At 38.3% G+C, this 23,196-nt stretch overlaps 1 protein-coding gene across 1 annotated transcript in view; it reads left to right on the forward strand.

The window, feature by feature from the left end:
* The window catches only part of LOC139696588 (uncharacterized), a 66,541-nt gene that overhangs the window by 15,451 nt on the left and 27,894 nt on the right, over nucleotides 1-23,196 (forward strand). Inside the window, exons 4-6 of the mRNA XM_071595392.1 lie at nucleotides 8,356-8,488; nucleotides 8,684-8,816; nucleotides 9,999-10,173. Coding sequence (XP_071451493.1) covers nucleotides 8,356-8,488; nucleotides 8,684-8,816; nucleotides 9,999-10,173 — 441 coding nt within the window. The remainder of the gene's footprint in view (nucleotides 1-8,355; nucleotides 8,489-8,683; nucleotides 8,817-9,998; nucleotides 10,174-23,196) is intronic.

Here is a 23,196-nt window from a genome sequence, read left to right on the forward strand (position 1 = left end):
TTAATATATATCTCAATGCTCATGGCTGTAAGCACATAAAATTACCATTTTTACAGTAAAAGGGCGGTTCAATATGTACCCGTGGTTGACGACAAAGGGCATTCCTGAGGAAAGTTGATGTTATCATTGTGTGCTGCCATCTATTAAATGACAGTGAAACAAAATTCAGACTGATTTATAGGCTAATTTGGATTTGGCAGGCGTTCGAGTAAGACGTGTTTCGTTATTTTCGCTATGATTGAAAAAGAACAGTATCGTTCGGTAATTTGATGTTTGTATTCGGGTGGGAAGAAATGCTAGGAGATAAAAGCAAAGTTGGATGCTCTTTATGGGGACACTTCGCCATCTATGACAACAGGTAGACATTGTTTCAACGAATTTAAGCATGGGCTAGCATCTGTTTTTGATGAGTATGGACCAAGACGCCCGGCAGACGTGGTACCGAGGAAATCATTCAAAAAGTCCACGTAGCAGAGGCTGTGGATTGGTCGATCGGAACGGTAATTAATATTTCACATGATAAGTTGGCGATGAAAAAATTGCGATTGCTCACGGTGGACAACAAGCAGATCCGGCTGTCAACTTCGAAAACTGCATGAACTACGTAATGAATTGCTGCCGCACCCCCCGTATACAGTCCATCCTGCTCCCTTTGACTTTTTCTTATTCCCTGACATGAAGAAATGGCTGGCAGGAAAAAAATGTACATCAAACGAGGAATTTGTCGCCGTGACGGAGGCGTATTTTGGAGAGTTCGACAAATCCTATTTTTCGGAGGTGTTAAAAAAATGGTCCGAACGGTGGGAGAAATGCATCTTTCTAAAAGGGGACTATGTTGAAAAATAAAAAATAAAATATTTTTGAAAAAATGGTTCCTACATTTCTAACAGGGGTACTTATTGTACCGCCCTCGTATATACATAAATCCCGTGCATCTTTTCTTAAAAGTACGCTGCACTACCTTGTTCCCATGGTGTTAAATCCGTAATATAGAGGCGTCAAGATTCGGGAAGCAAAAAATCTCCCTGCTCAATAAACGGATCCTCATGCTTGGGCATTTTTTTGTGTTTGGATCCCCATGCCAAAGAACAAGTAATTACATTTACTGTAAACTTTACTCAATTTATGACAGTGCATAAATTCATTTCCATTTAATCGTAAAGAATCCCAACTTTGTAACTTTACCGTAACTAGCAATTTTTTATTGTTTACAATTCAGCACAAAGTCCCATAAAATAATTCCTAGTGCCAAAGGCTTTATCATGCCAACAATTTTAGGATTTTAGCAATGCGAAGAGATTAAGTAGGTGGTGCATGGACATTTTCACATATTAGCTACCGTGAGAGGCTAATGAAAAGTAAATGGCCGGATAAGATATCAATTTCATGGAGTGAAAGCGTTTTTGAAGGCAAAAGAAAAAGAATTTCACTTCTCTCACAACATTTCGGCCAGCAAACGAGGCAAATCCATCACTTTGCGTTGAGTAACTAACGACTCTAAGAACTCTTAAGTCATTTCAATGCAACAATTTCAGAGTGTAAAAATCATTCGCCTTGACTGGGATTCGAACCCAGATCCCTCAATATCCTGTCGTTTCTTTGGAACTCTTAAGTCTTCAATCTAACCAAGGATATTATTACCTTCCTGCCCTTCTTTTGCTGTTCCATCTCGTTCACTTTATAAGCAAATCAGGGTCGAAACACTCCCGTTTTCAGGATTCGCGTCATTTGCAGGACCTCACACTACGTCACTTGAGCCTCAATACTAAAGACCCATTATAGAACGACATTTCTGTACATACCGTTTCCGTGATTGAATTCGTCGACGTGAACCCCTGGTGCAATTTCTTTCGCCATCACGCGATTTCATAGCCGATAACTGCAAAAGCCGAACACTAGAACTTCGATGCAAGCTTCAGTATACTTTTTCCGGTTTCGCGATGGCCCTTGGTCGCCCACTATGGAAGCAAATCCAATAAACGCCATCGCAGAAAAACAACAGTATACACAATTGCGGTGATGTATAATAGCCTCACGATAATCCAATCGTTTCACACACGTCTTCGAAAATGAACTTCTTAACAACAACACTGTCTGTGAGCAGAAGACCGACTGAGCGGGGCGAAGAACTATGAAAAAATGGCCTTTCTCTCTCGGGTCAAAATGAGCCTCATGCCCATATGACTTGGTCGTAAGGTTACACTTGATCGTTGTCTACGGTGGACAACTTCCCTTCGAATCCAATGCACCCAGACTTAACCGTTTCCAAGAAACATGGCGTCATGATGCTACACACTCGTATCTCTGCGAAGAGGCATCGAACATGGTGGAACACTTTCAACACCAACTCTCAAAGATAGATAGATTGAGGCCTTTTTTTTACAAATTAAATCAAAGGAGAATATCGGAGATGCAGAAGGGGTGAGTTATTGTGGCCCTGGCAACCCGGATGATTTAATACTTCATAAATAATGTTGCGCCCCAATTCCTTTTTAACCTCGTATGTTTTCAGAACCCCAGAATTTAAACCCTGGTAAGGCGTCCCAATTCTCTCTCTCTCTCTCACCAACCTCCCGCAGAATCCCTCTCAACAGTCAGCACCTTGAAGTATAGCCTTGAAAAATATCTCATGGCAGCCTTGCATACTGCCCATGGAAGGAAGTGCATTGTTTACTTCGGGAAAGTGAACAACCGCCTAGTCAGAGTGCTTCGAGGAACTTGATCTGTAAAAATATGAAATTATACAATTATTAGAAGTAAATTCCAATTTATGCAAGAGCTTCAATCGGTAATTTATCCTTCACCCCGTGATAGAATCCAAGCCCAACTGCTCTAATATTTTGGATACGATACTAAGTTTATCATCACAACTTTTTACAAATGTTGCTCCCCTACGCTGCACGCGATCCAATTCGGCAATCAATCATACCTCGTGAGGATCCCATAGACCCTCAGCATATTCTAAATGTGGCCTAGCTAATGACAGATAACATTTCTCTTTGGCCTTTTCATCACATTTACTAAGTACATTTTTAATAAATACTTATTTTTTCTAAGCTTGACCACATATTCCCCGTATGTGTTTCACCCAGGAGAGATTTGTGAATCAAGGTAATGCCCAAGTATTTAATATTCCATTTCGGTTATCCCAATACCGGTGATCAGGTGGTCGGGTGGTAATCGCTCTTTCTCCAAACATTTATGACTACACACTTTTTTAAGTTTAATTCTAATTGCCAAGTGTCGCAACAAAGCTATATAGCATGAAGGTCATCTGACAAAGCAGGTGTATCCTCAGGATCACGGATATCACGGTAAACCACTGCATCGCCTGCAAATAAACGTATCTTACTGGTCACTACGGAGTCAATGTCGTTGACGCAGAGTAGGAATAAAAGAGGTCCGATGATACTTCCCTGGGCATCACCTGAAGTAACTTCCACTGCATTTGAGCCAACTCCATATATCACTCCTCTTTGAACCTTACCATTCAAAAAATCTTCAATCTAACCCAGGATATTATTACCTTCCTGCCCTACCTTCGCTTTTGCCATCTCGTTGACGTTATTCAGAATTTTTATCAAAAAACTTCCGTTAGTCCAACCGTTTTGCTCTGATTAAAGCGTTTTCTTAAAACTTTTATTTCAGTAACATGATATAGGACTTAAGGTAGCATTTAATAGTTTTGGTTGAATCATTTTGATAAAAAATAGGTAACTAAATTCAGTTACTTATGACGGAAATCATTTTTTGTTGTACGACGGATAGTTTTTGTTTTATTCAGCAGACAACATAAATTAAATTTAAATTTTCTTCCTGAGTCGACAGAAGACGGCTTATCACCTGGCGACTAGAAGATTGGAAACATCCTATGCATAAAGGCAGAGATAATGAGAATCATTTGCAGCCATTATCTTCAAAATTGATTTCTAGATATGTATTACAACACGTCATTTCAAGTAACGTTATGAGCTTCCTCGAGAGCCGGAAGGCAATAATCTACAATCGAATAAATAGAAATGAATATCCTTTGCTTTTACTCAATTTTCTACTCATATGATTAGAGAATTGAGGATATAATATATAAATATTAAAAAATCATTTTTTTCATATTGTAACATGATTCGATGAAATGTGATGGATCGGCTTTCTGTGAATTGACATCCGGCATTGAAAAAAATGGTATCTTTCGATTTGACCTCTTAACATCGCATTACTATACTATAATTATGTATACCTTTATTATTGAGCATTATGAACAGGAAGGAATGTCATCTCCCTTTAATATCAATCATAATTACCTTCTCACAAATATTCCTCCCGATAATTAAACAATAAATCCAGCCGACATTGTCCAATGGCGAACGTCAAAATATAATATCATATGCGTTAGGAATATAAAAAAATTCATAATTCAATTAATCTCGTGGAAATATTAAAAAAAAATAGAAAAAATGAGACGCTCAATCATCATGGGTAATATAGTACGCTTGTATATGGTTGATTGGGATGACCGTAAACATTTTATGTGACATGATCTTCAAGATGTTTTGATGAATTATCATTTGAATATTGAAGAAGAATTGCATGTATTTTCATCAAACAATATAAAGAACTGCAGTCTTGAAAATATAGTTTGAAATTCCCATATCGCCTGCGCCATATCTAATAGACGGACGAACCCATTGTTGCGCTGCCAAGCAACGATTTCAGAATATTTCCCTTCGTTCGACGATTGTGGATGCGATATTTGTTCACTGCGAAAGAGATAAGCTCGAAAAACGTATTACATTTGTGTGTGGCACGTGTTTTTCGTATTTCCGAGAAAAAATGGACAACACATCAGACAACAAGGTAAGTTTGTAGTATCCATCAGTCCTTTTCGGTAGTGAATAATGGATAAAACCACCATTTTACACCAAGATTTATTTGAGTTTAAAATAATTCGCACCTATTATGTGTTCACTGAAACCTAATCATTACTAAGGCCATTACCTTTTGCATTTGACCATTTGCTTACCTACCACTTACAGTTCCAATTGAAAAACATTGCCATGAGAATTTACTTGATTAAACATGACAGTATTATCGAAAAGAAAGGAAAAATTAATATGAATTTATTATTATATAATTCGGACTTAAGTTCATGTAAAATCACGTGTGCTTCGAAATGAAGTGTGTCTGCAAAAGTTTTAAAATAGGACGTGGATTAATTCTCAAATTGAATAAATGAAAAATGAATTAGAAATACGTCGCTGACATTTGATAATTTCGATAAAAGAAAGCGACTGAATTCAATCATTTATTCCAACTTAATTATTTCAATTATGTAACATTGATTAACCAGTTGATAATACGCTTAGAATGTCACAAATTCTATTTCATCGAACTCTTGGCGCCCATACCAGCGTGATAAGTAGTGCTATGAAAACTATTCAATTCTTGGCATGGGTTGAAACAGCACACGCTATTGCATCTCCAATACATTGCACAATGCTAGGTCAAAGGTATGTTACATGGTTATACATAATAATAACAGAGTTTAAAATTAATCGGCATTTGTGATAATCAAGGTCAATCTGCCACACAAACCATATTGGAAAAGGGTAACTAGGAAGAGTTTAGGAATTGTATTCATTAAAGGCAATCTAAATAGGAATCTTATTCTGGAAAATGTTATTTTTAGTTTACTTATTGAAGGAAAATGTGACAATTTTGATGGAAACTGTTCAGGGAATAGATTTATGGAAATGTAGCTCGCATTTCGCGTGCGTCACATAAAGAATTGCAATCAAGGCAATCACGAAATCAACCCGCCAGGTAAGAGGTAGAAATCATTTATAAGAAAACGGACGTGGTGAGATATTGAAAACTCAAACTATCACATACATCATCGTCAAGCATTCGTTTTAAGGAAGAGTACAGATTTAGAAATGATTTAGAAGCATTGCATCAGATATATACTTTTAAGAAAGTGAAAAATGATCAAGGCGAGGACTATGAATAATGATGGTTAAAAACACTAGGGAAGGCATAAGCATGCAAATTAGATATTATATATAAAGAAGGTCGGAAGTATATTCTTTCAGACATAATGGGAGTATTTATAGAAGTGAGTTCGTAGGACTGGGGTAAATGTGCCGTGACCTCACGCAAATCGAGCGAACATAAGATGCCAAATATTGTAAGGAATGAGAGGATATTCATTGGCTGTCTTCAAGAAAGGTAGGGAAGGTGTTGACACGTTGAACATTGAGGTATTTGAATACTTATAGAATACGCATCAATTTTAATATTATAATCGTTTAAGAAGACCCAGGATTCATGTCCCTGACACTGACGATGTAAATTTAATTATACACTAATTGAACAATTCTAGGATTTAAGGATTTTCATAGTTCGATGGTTGATCATAAATATTCTATTCACAATACTTGCATACCTTTGTTCAACAATTATTCATGGTACGATTGATTACTAATACGTCATCGTATTGCGGTTTTCAGTGTTAACATTGACTTGATTAGATTCATGAAATAGTACTTTATAGGGTGACATGTAGTTAAGAAATAAAGACGCTTTTAATTCTTGGTAATTATGCGACTTCTTAATTCAAGTAGCTCGCCATTTCCCTTGCATGGGCTCTAACCACCAAAATATAAATAAACACAATTTACGGGGGGTTTTTTTTATCATACATGCTACAAAAAAAACTCTAAAATTCTAACTAGTATTCCTTTGATATACAGATGAAGACAGGCGTTTTTTCGTCTTTCCTGGCCGGGGCTACATCGTCCGCCGTCGCCAAAACGGCTGCGGCTCCATTAGAATTGGCCAAAATAAACTTCCAGGTATGAATTATCACTTTTTATCTTTTTTATTTATTCTTATTGAGATTTGATTATCCCGCCGGCACTGCGAGATCTGTTACCGATCATCTGCCATGAGAAAGAGAATATTGTCACTTGCCTAAAAAATACGTAAATACATTCAAATAGATCAATATATTTAAATAATCAGCATGATGGTTACATCTTGGTAGAGACTTTTTAGCTTTGGTTGTTTAATGGCATCATTCAAATATTAACACTGGATTTTCCGTGAACCGACACGTTTTCGTCCTTGAAACAGGTGTCCGACAGCAGTTTCAGCAGGAAGAACGTGGTGGCGTTTCTGTTGAAGACCGCCAGGGAACACGGACTCAGAGGTCTTTGGCGGGGGAATACGGCGACCATGGCGAGGATCGTCCCTTCATCGGGGATTGCGTTCGCCGCAAATGACGTGTTTAAACACTTGTTGAAGGTGGACCGGAAGGAGGACGAAGAGTAAGCCCACTACCCCGCTTTGCAAAGAAAACATAAATGTACCCATAAATCCCCGTTACTTCACTGCTTCTACCGGAATATATTTCCAGCGCAGAATGCATAGAACTCAAACCACTACTCCTTACTAATGGACCATTATGGATTCAAGGAATATGAAAAAGGTTACCCATGAAACAAATTCAATGCGGAAAAATTAGCAGGGGGGGAAGAAAAGACCGCCAGGAGGATGTGCATATTTTCAGATACATTCATTTACAAGGCATTGATAAAATTAAGGCGTGCGAATGATTATCGGAAATGGTTTTGGACAAATTGTTTTAAAAGTAGTTTTTCCCAAGAACATAAAGATTATAATACTGGAACAATTCAAGGGCGCTACGATTAGATTAACCGGAACATGGTCGTTTGACAGTTGTTTTGAGCATTGCAGAAACTCATTTCATTTTTTTGGGAAGACGACTATTGGCACTTTAATCAAAGACAGAATTTTAAAAAGTAGACACTGGATTAGAGATCAGATCAAGCATTGACACCATTTGGAAATTTCGCAGACGTGAATGTGAGAAAATTGTATTTTTTGTGCCGGTTGTTGCCTGGATCCAGAAAGATTAGATGTCAGTACTGTTCAGCTTTTTTCCATTCGCAAACTACATAGAAGGTAGATTTCGAAATATTAATAAACAAAATCTACACTTAAGATAATATATTTACGTCCTTGAGAAGAACAGCATTATATTTTTAATTTCGTGATCAAAAATGAAGAAATGATTTTCATTAATCCTTTAAATCAAGGCCTTACTTTCTAGTCACGAGTCGTAGACTTAATGATCCACCTTCTCATTTATTGAATTCCCAAGACTATTTTATTATTCCCTTTTATACTCCTACATTTAACGATAAATTGAAATATTTAAAATCTAATCTCCTGACTGGACGATTCAGTCCAAAGGGTTTATTGGTTAATTTGAAAAAGGGACTACCACAGACCCAACCACACTCAAATTATAGCCGCACGATGTTTTTTATTAAGGTCCAAGCCGGCCCTTGGATTCCTGGCGGGCGCAATGGCTGGTCTGCTGGGCCACACAGCAACCTACCCGCTTGATGTGGCCAGGACCACCATGGCAGTCTCCAGCCCCAAGGAGTACAGAAATCTCTCTGAGGTAACCAGAAATGTTTCAGGGCTTCAGAAATAATATATGGTGTGAACGAAATTCGAAAAATAAATTCATTCGGTAATAAAAAATCATAGACTAAAGAAACGTAATACTTATGCGGTGGAATGACGTTAAGGAAAACACACGCCCACATCTTCTTAATTTATAATTTTAAAATTCATTTATTTTCTATTGCAACAGACCATTCGAGGAACCATTAAGAAAGAAGGAATACGCGGCCTCTACGCCGGGTATTCCGCATCGCTCATTGGTGTAGTCCCCAATGCAGCAATACGCTTCGGAATGTATGGCCTGCTTAAAGAGGTGTATGCCGGTAAGATATTTATGAAAGAAAAATCTTTTTCTTAGGATTAATTATTCGACAAACCTATGCTTAATATTTCTTCTTTTCAAACACTTATCTTACTTAAGCGATCAAAGATTTTTTAGAGTATGGAAGAACGCTCTTTGATGATGTAGTTTCAATTCAAAAACATTATTAAAGTAGAACTGGAAATAGAGAAGCCTGATCCCAACCATGTGCACGATTCAGCCTGGAGATTGTTAGGGTAGCAAGTAGTGATGGAGATAAGGAAGTGCGGATACGTGGCGAACGCAGGGCAAATAGGGGGAGTAGTTAGACTTGACATAACATTTCACATTATTGACGCTAAACATTTATTGGGCAAGTCGTCCAAAGGAATGCAATCCCTACTAAAAAAACATTTTGATTTGGATAGGAACAAATAGAATCAATTTAATTAAAGTAATTCATTTAAATACTGAAACAGCATGCTGAAGAAGTTGAAATCATTGCTTGGGAAATACATTCACACGCAATCAGAGAATTCAAGACCTACGAAAGAAAATCATCCTAAAGAATAAAAAAAATTAATTAGAAAGGTGGAACTTGCAACCAACCCATCCAGCTGCTCGTTCTTTCTGCCACATTACAATCAGTAAAAACAAAATGGAAGACAATCACATAAATTAGTTTTCATAAAGACCAATCGTTATTGAACAATCAAACAAAAGAAGTACCTTATTTGCTGTAAGAAGGCGAGTTTCTGTGTACATGTAAGATTCGAAAACAAACTTTCAATGCAGGAGTGCATGCGTGTTCGTTGTTATAGCACCTTATGCCGGAGGTTCGATCAAATACCTTCTGTAATTAAATAATTAGATACGGATAATATTTTAGAATAATCACGCGTGATATTGGTTTGTGACGCACGGTTATTATTAACCGTAGTGTACATTGAAGAATCGCGTTTGCAAACTTACGGAAGTTAACGTTGGATTTCGTTTATGGGCAAAAAAAATGTGTGACTACCACTATGAACCCCCAACTGTCACCACAACCTCCCCACCGCACATCCAAGATAATGGTGCACAGTGCCACCACTGATCTGTCAGGTTCATTTCATTCGGTTCATTTCTAAACTCTTGTGCCTTTAAAGAAATTATCTTCAGTAGATGCCTGGCGCATTAATATATCGTGGTTCCATTTCAACAGAGCGCAAGGGTACTGAGTTAAACCCCTTAGAGCAAGGTGTTTGCGGTGCCGTGTCCGGAGCGACGGCTATGCTGCTCACCTACCCTCTGGAGGTAGTCCGAAGACACCAACAAATGGCTGCTCTTACGGACGGAAAGAAGAAAAGCTTCCTTGATACAATCAAGACGATACGTATGTAAGTGACATAATTTTTTAAGTATTGCTCTGACGAATCTCCACCTATGCCTTACCACAGACGTGTACATCACTCTATGCACAATAAAACTACCATTTTTCGAGTCTTTGATTAGACATCATGCCATTGCAAGCTTTTGAAAATAATCACCCATAATTTATTTCGAGCACAACCCTACAGAATCAATTCAGTAATCCCATGTTACCTTACTCCTTTCTTCGCCCTGCAGGAAGGGGGGGACCTGGAGAGGCCTCTATAAAGGGGTCTCGATAAGCTGTCTGATTGGGCCTCTGCAGGCAGGCCTAGCCTTCGCGGGGTTCGAGATTGCTAAAAAATTCATGCAACCAAGAGTACCCTGAGGTAAAGTAACTTATCTAAACTTATTGTAATATGCTGGTTCGATCCTATTAAATATATTGTGTTTTACCGATAATAAATAAAGATTCAAGAAAATTCCATCCATGAAACAAAATGGCAGTCTCTTTAGAAAATAAGTCCAAAAATCACTGACACTGTCTTCATGCTATTTTTGAATAACGGTTATGTAGTTTCCTTGTGCTCACAACAATTTTTATAAAGTCGAACTATGCTCAACAAGCCTCAAGTGCCTTACAATAACACTATTTCTACTCTCAAATAGTATCGAAGGCCGCCCACGCTCAGTTTTTTCTAGTGATGACCATTCTTGGGAAGTTTATGGCCATCTTTCCTGTCCTTTCTTCGAAAAGAACCAGACTACCTCGTTTCTTTCTGCTTTGACCAACATATTTTTCATATCATAGCTATTTTAATATGAACTTCGAGTACCATTATTATACGCGTCATTGCTCCTGCCCTCAAATATTTCAATCTCTAGAACTTCTAAATTACTTTTCACGCATTCACTCAAAGTCCACCTGTATGCCGAATAAGCCCCTTTGCTCTCGATCAATATATGCAGGATTGTCTAATTCTAATCCTCAGACTTTACTTCTTTCACAAATAATCCCAAACCTGAAACACTGCTGTAGTTTAAGTCGCATTCACGCTATATACAATTGTGAATAACGGACGCCAACCACTAAGATATTATTCCTGCCTCATTTACTCCTTGAGGAATCGTTTATATCCTGCCATAATCCCCAATCCATTCCTGATATTAGCCTTTTTAAAAATTACCTGTATCTTCCTCCTACGAAGATATGCTGTTACCATTTTATCGAGATTTGATTATCCCGCTGGCGCGAGATCTGTTACTGAACATCTGCAATGAGAAAGAGAATATTGTCACATGCCTAAAAAATACGTAAATACCTCCAAATAGATCAAGTTATTAAATAATTCTGCATGATGGTTACATTTTGATAGTATTTTTTTAACTTTGGTTGTTTAATGGCATTATTCAAATATTAACACTGGTTTTTCCGTGAACCGACACGTTTTCGTCCTTGAAACTTGTGTCCGAAACAGCTTCAGCAGGAAGGACGTGGTGGCGTTTCTGTTGAAGACCGCCCGGGAACACGGACTCAGAGGTCTATGGCGGGGGAATACCAAACCATTGCGAGGATCGTCCCTTCATCGGGGATTGCGTTCCCCGAAAATGACTTGTTTAAACACTTGTTGAAGGTGGACCGGAAGGAGGACGAAGAGTAAGTGAACTACCTCCCTTTTCAAAGAAAACATGAAAGTACTCATATATCCCCGTAACTTCACTTGTCACTTGAAACAAATTGAAAGTGGAAAAATTAGCCAGAGGGGAAAGGAAAGACTGTCAGGAGACTGTGTACATTTTCCGATACATTCATTTAGCAGATATAGATAAAAGAAAGACATTCGAATGATTTTAGGTAATGGTTTTGGACCAATTTGTGTTTAGGTAATTTTTCCCAAGAACAGAAAGATAATAACACAGGAACAAATTAAAGTCGCTAAGTTAAGAATAATAAAAACATGATCGTTCGACAGTTGTTTTGAGCGGTGCAGAAACTTACTTCATTTTTTTGGGAAGGCGACTGCATTTAACATTGTACTCCTGGAACTTTGATCGAAAACGGAATTTTGAAAGAAAACAAATGAGAACTCATATCAAGCATTGAGATCAGTTGGAAATTTGGCAGAGATGAATGTCGGCGAGTTGTACTTATAGGTCCGACCACATGGTGCCTGGATACAGAAGGAATTACAGAGTTGTATTTATAGTGCCGGTTTGTACCTCAATACGGAAAGATTAGAAGTCAGTACAGTTTAGCTTTTGCCCATTCCAAAAAAACATTAAAAGGTTGATTTGAAAATGAAAATCATTGAATACTACACCCAAAATAAAGTATGTTACTCCTTAAGAAGAACAGCATTTTATTTTTAATTCGGTCATCATAAATTTAAAATATTTTGAAAAATCCTTAAAATCCATGGCCTTACTTTCACGTCACAATTCATGGACATAATGATACACAATCTGTTTTATTTATATCAGAGGATAATCGAATTTCAATGCATGATTATTGATCATGTCCTACTATTTATACTCTAACATTTCATGATTTATTTGAAAGATTATAATAAAGCCTTTGAATGGAAAAAGTAACACCCACGCTCCCAATATCGCCCGAATTAAAGCCGAATTATAATTATAATATAGTTCCAAGCCAGCCCGTGGATTCCTGGCAAGCGCAATGGCGCGTATGCTGGCCCACACAGCAACCCACCCACTTGATGTGGCCAGGACCAGGATGGTAGTGTCCAGCCACAAACGTTTTGGAAACCTCTCACAGGTAACAGATATAATTAGGACCTTCAAAAATAACGGAAATTACTAAAGGAATTTGTGATATCAATGAATTTGGAAAAACTTCCTTGAAGCATATATTTATTCAAATAATGGGTATTCTACACAGTAACACTTTGAATAAAAAGAATTCTTTGAAAACCCTTTGCCCTCACGAGTAAATTTAGTTGTAAAAATACTTGATCACAAAATTCCTCTTGATGATATATCAGCAAATGAAAAGGTAGCCAAGCCATTGAATAAAATTAGTTGAGCCAATGCACAAACAATCATCCAAATATTGAAGCAAAGCCAATTTCAACGCAACAGTCTCGTGAGCCGCCTTTTATCATTAATTACATTTCAGGAAATTACATTTATGATTCATAATGACAAAATAGGAGCCAAAGAAATATTATTTCACCCTCAACTGACTAGACCAGTATTATAAATCGCTTAAATCGAGAGGAGCTTATTTCGCCGCCGAGTGTTTGGTTTATCTTTAAAAAACGGTAAACGTGCATGTGCCGACCGAGGACAAAAACTCCCTACGCGCCATTTTCGAATTCGCGCTCGCTTATTATATGTATTGCATTTGTACCATATATGAAAACTACAAATTTTATATAAAAAAATGAATAGTATTAATATTTTCAGTTGACTGAAATAAAAGTACTACATATTACACTTACAAGTAAAAATATTTTGTTTTAATGTTCTTCATATTGTTAATAGTAATTTTGTTTTAAAAAAGCAATTACTCAAAGATCGAATCCACGTCTTAACATTGACTCATATGCGTTCAATTTATTCAATGTGTATTACATTTTAATATGGCAATATTTAATATTTAAACCTTCATTGTCGAAACAGAATGCCATTAAATGGCTCATCAAAGAAGATATGTGGACAGTAGCAGTTCTTCTGCGACGGACGGAGCTTCGTCAATGAACTGAATTTACAATTTCGTGGAAATGACGCTAACGTTATAAGGGCAGAATCTGTGATGACTGTGTTTATTTCCAAGTCGATTGCATTGACGCGCAACATAGGTCGCCGTGATATTCATTACTTAATTCTCTGCATAAGCTAGAGGAGCAAGGTGGTATGGGTAATGATGATCTCAGAGTCCTTCGTGACCACAGAGCCACCATGCATAAAAATAGGACGCAGCGACTTGAAGGATCTTCCATTTTTTGGGAATTCCTGACTGGGAGATAAATCCGTTTGCAGACATTGAGGAAGTTGATGTATTTGAGGAAGAATCGATTGGACTAAAAAATGACGTTGAATTGATTCCCAAGTTTAAGATTGAATATCAAGAGTTATGTTTACAGATGGATGTCTCCGATTGTTATCCTGCATTATGGATAGTGGTCAAAAGACTGTATCTTGCGTTCGCAACTTAATATTTGTTGGAACGTGGTTTTAGTGCAGTCATTAAGCTTATTTCCAAGGAGAGATAAAGAATTCAGTTTTGTGAACGCGGTGAAACCCATCTAAGTTTTCTTTTTTCATTAGTTGAAAATGTTCATCATATATATCCGCTTGATTCAACTACAAAAATGGCTTGTAACCTTGTAAAAAAGGATTTCTTAAAATTATTCGTTTCGATAATTTATATTTATGTGAAAAGTATATTTTCACCTAATTTCCTATCATTGCGAAATAATTGTATTGCATTAATATGATGTGAAACCCATAAATCTATTGGATTCTTGATAAACATTTCATTTGTACTTTTTTCAATGTTCCTCATTTGATGCCTGCCGTGAGTCACAGTCACAAAACCTGCAGTGAGTTCAGCTATAAATTCAGAGAAGCGCTGAGAATGTTAAAAAAAGGTTGCAGTCCGATTTGAAAAAGAGTTCGAAGGGCAAAGACGTAATTTCCAAAGATGCATTTCAACGGAAACTATAACAATGACGCGTTAAAACATTAATAATTGTGCTAAAAGACTAACACTACTTCAAAACTAAAATATCTCGAGTTTACCTACAGATATATCCCAAGACATTCCAGTCTACCATAAGAAATACACATGGTAAACGCCTGACTGAATATTCGTTAAAGGGATGATTAGGCGAATTAGTCACAGACAGATTAAATGAGCAAATATTTTCAGCTAGTTTTCCCAAAGCGTCGATTAATTAGATATATTGCAGCAAGCAACAATTATCCTAAACCACTCGGTGAACATGAGAATCGTTTACATTCCATATCTCTACCATCGATTTCATCAGAAGTATTAAAACATTACTGTAAATAATCTTATGAACTTTCTTGAGGGCAAAAAAGGCAATAATCTATCAACGAAACATTATAAATTGTTAGCCTTTGATTCCTCCCATCGTTCTATTTACGAATATTCATTGTTAACGTAGTCATAGAAGAAAACGAAGCCGAATGTTTGATATAAATATGCTATTCTGAAAACCATTAGGGTATACTAATGATATCCGAGGAAACGTGGCAGTGCTCGACATTTTAAATTAAAACTGTTTTTTCTCGCAAGAAGGGTAAAGAGCTAGATAACGGTACACACGCGAAACTAGCCTCTCTTGAACAAGAAAGGGTACGAAATACAATAATTACCGTAAATGACAAGCAAGAGTTGAAAGTCAACCAGTGTAAAAGAAAAGAATGCGAATTATATGCATTCGTGTAATTATTTATTAAAATTATTCAGAACTCATCTCCATACGAAAAAATTGGTCGAAATAGAGGACTGACCCTCCATATTTAGGGTGGTAAGCTTCCTTATCAATGCTACCAAATACGAATAAAGAAAAATCAGAAACCATTTGGAGACATTGAACGTTTGTTTTGTGTCTCACTCGAGTTGCTTCTTTCACCTTGGAATCCAAATAAACTAATTCCAAGTAAATGTAATCGTGTATAGATTTCAACCTTGAGGTATTGAGAATCGAAAAAACATTTGCGTTTCCTTAAAAGACACGAGATCCTGTACCGCTAATTTGAATTTCATACTCCGGAGGTTCGGTTCTCTGCGTTTGCGGTCAAGCCACCCTTGGAACGAGGCAAGAGACTATTCCCGACTGGAACGTTAACGGTATTCACTTGATTTGTCAATCAATTACTTATAGATCCCGTTAAATTACTTTGCCTTGTATACTGACTGCGTTTAAATATTACAATTGTTTTTCTTCAAAAACTACAGGACAGGCGTTGGCGCGATTTTCATTGAGGTAGGTCTATACTTATGAAGTAAACATGATATTTAATATCATAAGTTTTAATGAAGGAGGAAGATTTATTTTCCTCACTGAAACACTGACAATTTTGATCAAATTTTGAACTGACTGAACGATGCTAGGATTTGAGAACTTTCATAGTTTGACGGTTAATCACACATATTGTTACATACGCCAACAATGAGTTAAACAAATTATTCATTGTGCTAATATGTCAGTGTTAAGTGTTACCAATCATTTTGAATTGGCTAGTGTAACAACGTTTTGATGCAGAATGTGGTTATGTCAATTGCTTGCTTTTAATTGCTGGTAATTATTCGAATCCTCAATTCAAGTGGTTGACCATCACATTTCAATACACCCTTTCCACCAAAATAAAAATAGCACATACCAAGAAGCTGCGGCAAATGCCACGACATTAACTTTAACTTTAACTGAAATTGTTACATTATAAGTATATAAGTTGGCAGAGGGTGTTATTCATTGTCATAGGCTACACAAAGCATAAATATGCATAGTCTTAATTCCTAATATATTGAATAGTCCTAATATATTTCTAACTTATAATGCATATAATTCAAACCGCCACTTCTTACTAATGCACCATGACCGACTCAGGGAATTCAATTTGAGTAACCTATTCATCAAATTCGATGGAAAAAAGGTAGCGGAGAGGAAAACAAAAGAGTGCCAGGAGGCAGTGCAAATTTTCAGATCCATTCAATCAGAAGCTATAGATATAATTGAGGCGTGTGAATGAGTTTCGGTAATGATTTTGGACCAGTTTGTGTCCGAGGCGTTTGTCCGAGGAAAGAGAAAGTTGACAACACGGGAACAATTCAAGGGCACTACCGTTATATTAACCACGACATGTTCGTTGGACAGTTATTTTGATCCATGCAGACTCATACCCCATATTTATGGAAGAAGACTGCATGTATCATTGTACTCTTGGCACTTTGATCGTCGAGGGAATTTTGAAAGAAGAATAGCAGAGAACAAATGGGAAAAATACGCCTTATGGAAACATTTAGGTGAGTTGGGAATTTCGCAGAGATGAATGTGACCGAGTTTTTCTTATAGGTCCGTCCACTTGGTGCCTGGATACTGAAAGATAAGAAGTCAGTACAGTTCAGCTTTTGCCCATTCGGAAACTACATTAAACTGTAGATTTCAAAATAAAAATACATACAATCTACACCCAAATTAAAATACTTAAGAAAAATTAATCTGAGGTACAATATCAAACATATTTTGATGTCAGTATGTAACGTGTAAGCTTCTTAAGAAGATCAGAATTTCATTTTTACTTCCATGATAAATAAATAATCTCCCATGGACTAAAACCTTGTCATTGTGGAAAGTATTGTCTTCCGATGACCCCTAGAGCTATGCTGGCAACATTAATAATAATTACTCCTGGTAGGGTCACCCATGCCGGATAGGTCGAAGGTTAAAAGCCAGACAAAAGGAAGTCCACTTAGCGTCTGTTTTTCAGTGAGGCAGCTGTAAAGGTGTCTGAACCAAGTGAGGCGGCCTTTGAGTGATGGTGTCAGTTTAGGAACACTTTTGAGGAAGTTACCGGGAAGCAACCTTAATTTTAATTCCCATGAACAAATTAATGGGAATGTATGGAAATATGATTCGGCCCAATCGGTCGTGTGTCGTGCCAGGCAGCGGGAGAAAGAAGGCTTCCGCGGTCGTCATCTCACGAAACCCTTGCAAAGGAAAAGCGACAGCAGTAGGACAAGGGATGCAGAAGAAGAAGACCAATAATTACTTAGGAAATGATAAGTTTAAATTTGGGAAGGGGCGAAGCACGCGTGATGCCATTGCAGTACTGATATCACAGGTCTAGAGAAGTACAGAATACAATCAGTACGTTTTTGCCTGATCCGTAGATATTGAGAAGGCGTTTAATAGAGTGATTTGGGAATAAATCTTCAGTAAATTGCAAAAAACAGGCACAGGTTGGAGCGAAAGGAGGCTAATCAACAACATGCACATGTGGATACCTGGCGGGCGCAATGGCTAGTCTGCTGTCTAACACAGCAACCTATCCAATTGACGTTGCTAGGACCAGGATTGCAGTATCCAGCCCCAAGGAGTACAGAAATCTCTCTGAGTTAACCAGAAATATTTCATGCCGTCAAATATAATTTATAGTATACAAAGAATTTGTAAATCAATGCATTTCGTTATATAAATGCATAGACTTAAAAATCGTAATCATAACAATGTAGAATGAAACTAACAGAAAACACACAACCATATCTTTTTAATTCATTAGTTTAATATGTACTTATTTTCTATTACACCAGGCCGTTTGAGGAAGTATTAAAATTGAAGGATTCCGGGGCCTCTAACCAGGGTATTATGCATCGCTCATCGGTGTTGTTCCCAAAGCAACAATCCGTTTTGGAATTTATGACCTGCTTAAAGAGGCGTAAGCTGGTATGATATTTCCATAAGAGACATCTTTTTCTTACGATTATTATTCAACACCTATGCCTAATATTTCTTTTTTTCAAACACTTATTTTATTAAAACCGTCAAAGGATTTGAGGTTTATGGAATGGTATATAGATTTGTAGTTAAAGCAATAGTTTCAAAGTGCGGAAAAAAGGTAAACGCATGGCAAATAGGGGGGAGCTCCTTAGACGGGACCTATCATACCACTTATATTTACTAACGTTCAACATTAAATGGGGTAGTCGCGCAATGGAATGCTATCCCTGCTGAAAAAAACGAGTTTTAGGCATAATTATTTTAGGGATATTATTAAAACAAGAATCAATTATAGACCATAAGAAACACGATAATGATCCATGAATTAAGGAGGCAAACACTGAATGAAGTCAAAAGGTACTGCTATTTGAATTTGTTTGAAAAAGAGCCAAAATATTACGAGGACTCTTAAAAAATTAATGAAATAGTTTTTTAAATAACATACTTTTACTATGATTAAACATTTTATGGGCCTTCTCAATGCAGACCCCTTTCAATGGAAGGCAAATGTCCACATTTGATCAAAGTTTCAATACATAGGTTAAACATAATTATTTAAGGGAACTGAATGCAAACGAAATGGTTTAACAACCTACACCAGAATTCCAAAGAAGATTCGCTCCTTTCAAAAGGTGGTCTCTTCATGTCGATCCTGTTATGTTTGCACGTGAATTGTCGTAATGCAACATTCAGCCTATTCAGATAGGGTTTGGCGATTAAATTGTGTTTTGAGTTATTATGTTATTTCCTGTACTCTACTTCATTCAGAGGTGCCCGACTCCCGTTGTTTAATTCCACCGGATTGAAAAATGAAGGGGATCGAGATGGTGCGGGGGCTAACGTACTGGCTTCCCACCCTGAGGGCGCGGGTTCAAATCCCGGCGGTGTTGAATATTTTTCAGAGGTATCTCGATCCCTACTTGAGGTGCTTTGTGGAGGGCACTTTGAGTTAGTACGCCGTCCGTCGGATGGGACGTTAAGCCGCGGACCCCTTGGCGCCTTTCGTAAAGAGTAGGCTAATGCCGACGCCGGGTTTCTCTCCACCCTTCATCCTTTCCTGTCCTTCCCCTATGGCGCAAATGACCTTAGCTGTCGGTCGCCTCCCCTCAAAACTACTACTACGACTTGAAAAATGAAACCCAAGGTTACTTTTCTTTATTGCCTACCTTCTCTCAATCTAAACGTTGCAAAATGAATGAGTAGACTATCAGAAGACGAAGGAAACTATCATTTAGGTAGAAAAGGGACTGAGAATCTCATAACAATACTGGTGATATTTACGTAGAAATATATAATAAGGAATAAACTACCGGGTATTCGATTAATTATAGGACATAATAACAGACTCTCCTTAAAAGAAATATTTGATAAAAAAAGATGATTTAATTGAAAGAATAGCATTAAGGTACATCTACAATATAACTGCCAAGCCACCACAATGGAGTGTGGCGGGGGGTGTTTGGTCACCAGCCTTCAAAGGCAACAAAACCAAATTCAAAACCAACACATATGTAACCTAATAAATAATTTCACCTTAGTATGCAGTAAGAAATTCATCCAATAACGTGCCAGCTAGAATTTGAAAAGCAAGAAGGCAAAATTCCACTACCACATGAACATGCAGCATTCAACCGCCTCCACCCCAAGGAAACTTGCAGGGAATGTGATCCAACGCTGCAGGTAGCGGGAGGGTGTCCCAACAGAGCGAGACGAGGGATGGAAGGGGAATCTTAAAAACAGAAAAGGCAGAGCAAATAATACTGTAAAGAGCCCTACATTGTGTAATGGCATTCTAATGCATTGTTGCGGAAAGAAAGAGTTTCGACAAAAAACAGACGAGGTTGGTGAAAGTTCATGCAATTGAGTAGAACTAATTATTCCCTAGCCGCTGAGGGTGGCAAGTTGAGTATTCAAATATATATAACCCTATAGTTACTATCCCATATTGTCTTTGAAAAGAAGGAGTCCTTGGGTCTGCTAGTTCTGGCGTCTATTTCCCGACTACCCACTACCTCTAGGGCTTCTCCAGCTAATTTAAAAAAAAAATCCTGTTGATTTACCACCGTACATTTATTTAGATTTAATGAAAATCCCCATTTTGAAAACCATTTAGTAATGCTACTTGGATCACGTGCTAGAATTAAACGATCCCCATCTCCAGATATCTCTCGAATATTCACCGTGTCATCCGCGAACGTCCTAAATTGACTTTTCACTGCGCGGTTCAAATCGTCAACAAATATCAAGGAAAGCAACGGAACGCTTCACTGAATTACCCCCGAAGTCACTTCCTTCGCCGTCGAAACTAGCGCGGTCAAGGACTGCTCTCTGTTCCCACTCTGATCGAGTCTTCAACCATATTTATTGCGCCCTTGCTTATGCCTGCAACCTTCAATTCATGAATAAGTTTACGATAGGGAACCTCATCAAATGCCTTTTGAAAATCTAAAAAGATCGCATCCCCATAACTACAACTTCTACCCCATAAAAGTAAGTCATGAGTGATTTAACGTAACAGTTTCAGATATCCCTCAACCTTCCGTTTTTTGATCCCCCCTCAGTGATTCATGACTTCAGCTCCGACCATCTACCTATCCTATTCTCCATCCCTCTTAATCCCATTCTTGACATCCTTCCAAAAAAACAACTGACTGATTGGCTCAGACTTCCTGACACCCTCTCCACTCTACTAGATCCCCTGACCCCCCTACTAAACCCAACTTACGAAGACTTGAACTCCCGAGCCGTTCTCCTGACTAGCACGCTCCATGACGCCCTCAGCAAAATAACGAAAATTGTCCCCAACAATCATTCATCCAAATTCTCCCTTCCGCAACACATTAAAAATATCATCCTTGCCAGAAATGCTGCGCGCCGACGCTGGCAGCAATCCCGAATCCCCTGTTACAAACACGAATACTCCCGCTTAAGCAACCTTACAAAATCTGAAATATCCAAATTTAAATCCAAATCCTGGGAAACCCACCTATCCAAATTAAACTTTAACGACAACTCCACTTGGTCCATTTCACGTTCCCTCAGAAAACGCAACAAAATTTTCTCCCCGCCATTAAAACATGACAATGCATACATATTTGACCCAAAAGCTAAAGTGGAAATTCAAGCTGACATCCTGCAGACGGTTATGACTTTGGACAATTCCCCTTCCTTAACTGAAGACAAAATTGACGAATCACTGAGCTTCCTCCCATATAACCCACCCGACCTTCCCCCCATCACCGATGCATCTGAAATCCAATCCATCATCAATACCCTACCTCTTCATACTGCTCCTGGCCTTGATAAAATCCCTAATAAATTGCTCAAATCTGCCTCTTCAGTCCCCAAATTCTCCCTTATTCTCTCTGACCTATTCAACCACTGCTACCTTCAATCCTACTATCCCGACACCTGGAAAACTGGCAAAGTCCTTCTCATCCCCAAACCCGGTAAAGACCCTACAATCCCTGGCAACAGCAGACCTATCACCCTTCTATCTAACCTATCCAAAATTTTCGAAAAAATAATCCTTACCCGCCTTCTCAACCATGCAACTTCCAATAATGTCCTTCGCCCCGAACAATTCGGCTTTCGATCTAACACCTCTGTAACCCACCAAGTGCTACGCCTTGTCGAAGCCATCAGTCGTGGCTTCATGCTTCGCCGCCCCACCGACGCAATATTTTTGGACATCGCTCGGGCTTTCGACAAGGTGTGGCACAAAGGCCTCATATTTAAACTCTTTCAAAATGATTTCCCCCCTCCTCTCATCCGACTCCTCCGCAACTACCTGAACCGACGTAAATTCACTGTCGCCGACGGACAGACTCTCTCTTCGGTGCGCCCAACCTCTGCTGGCGTCCCACAAGGCTCCCTGCTCAGCCCCTTCCTATTCAACATATTTGTAAACGACCTACCTAAATCCCCGCACACACAATTACACATGTACGCAGACGACACAGCCATCTCCGCCACTTCTCGATCCTCCGACGCGAACATTAGAAAACTCAACAGCCACTTAACACTAATTCACCGCTGGACACAAACATGGAAAATACAAATCAACGCCACAAAAAGCACTCACGTACACTTCGAACGAGGACGCAAACACGACAGATACAACCCCGCACGAATTAAACACACACCCATCCCAAGAGCCTCTAGCCACCGATTCCTAGGCGTGATTCTGGATCGCAGGCTTTCTTACCGACCTCACCTAAAAGACCGCCTCTGTGCTGCCCATGTTGCAAAGAACAGCATGGCAGGCCTCTTTATAGGGAACTCTCCTCTGTCTCACCCCGCCCGTATCCGCCTCTATAAGGGTATTATCCGTCCCAAGCTGCTTTACGGTGGAGAAATATTTGCCAACAACAAAAAGATTAGGTCCCAACTTGAGATATTTCAAAATAAAACCATCCGCTTTCTATTAAAAATCCCTAGACTTACCAATATGCAACATGTGCGCTCGGCCCTTAAACTTCCCACCATAGCTTCCTTCCTTCAGAAACTAGTAAAAAATTTCCAGTCTCGTCTCCCACGCACAAACAACCCCCTGTT

Source organism: Hetaerina americana, unplaced genomic scaffold (genome assembly GCF_022747635.1).
Source record: "Hetaerina americana unplaced genomic scaffold, ioHetAmer1.1.p SCAF_7, whole genome shotgun sequence".
Lineage (NCBI taxonomy): Eukaryota > Metazoa > Arthropoda > Insecta > Odonata > Calopterygidae > Hetaerina > Hetaerina americana.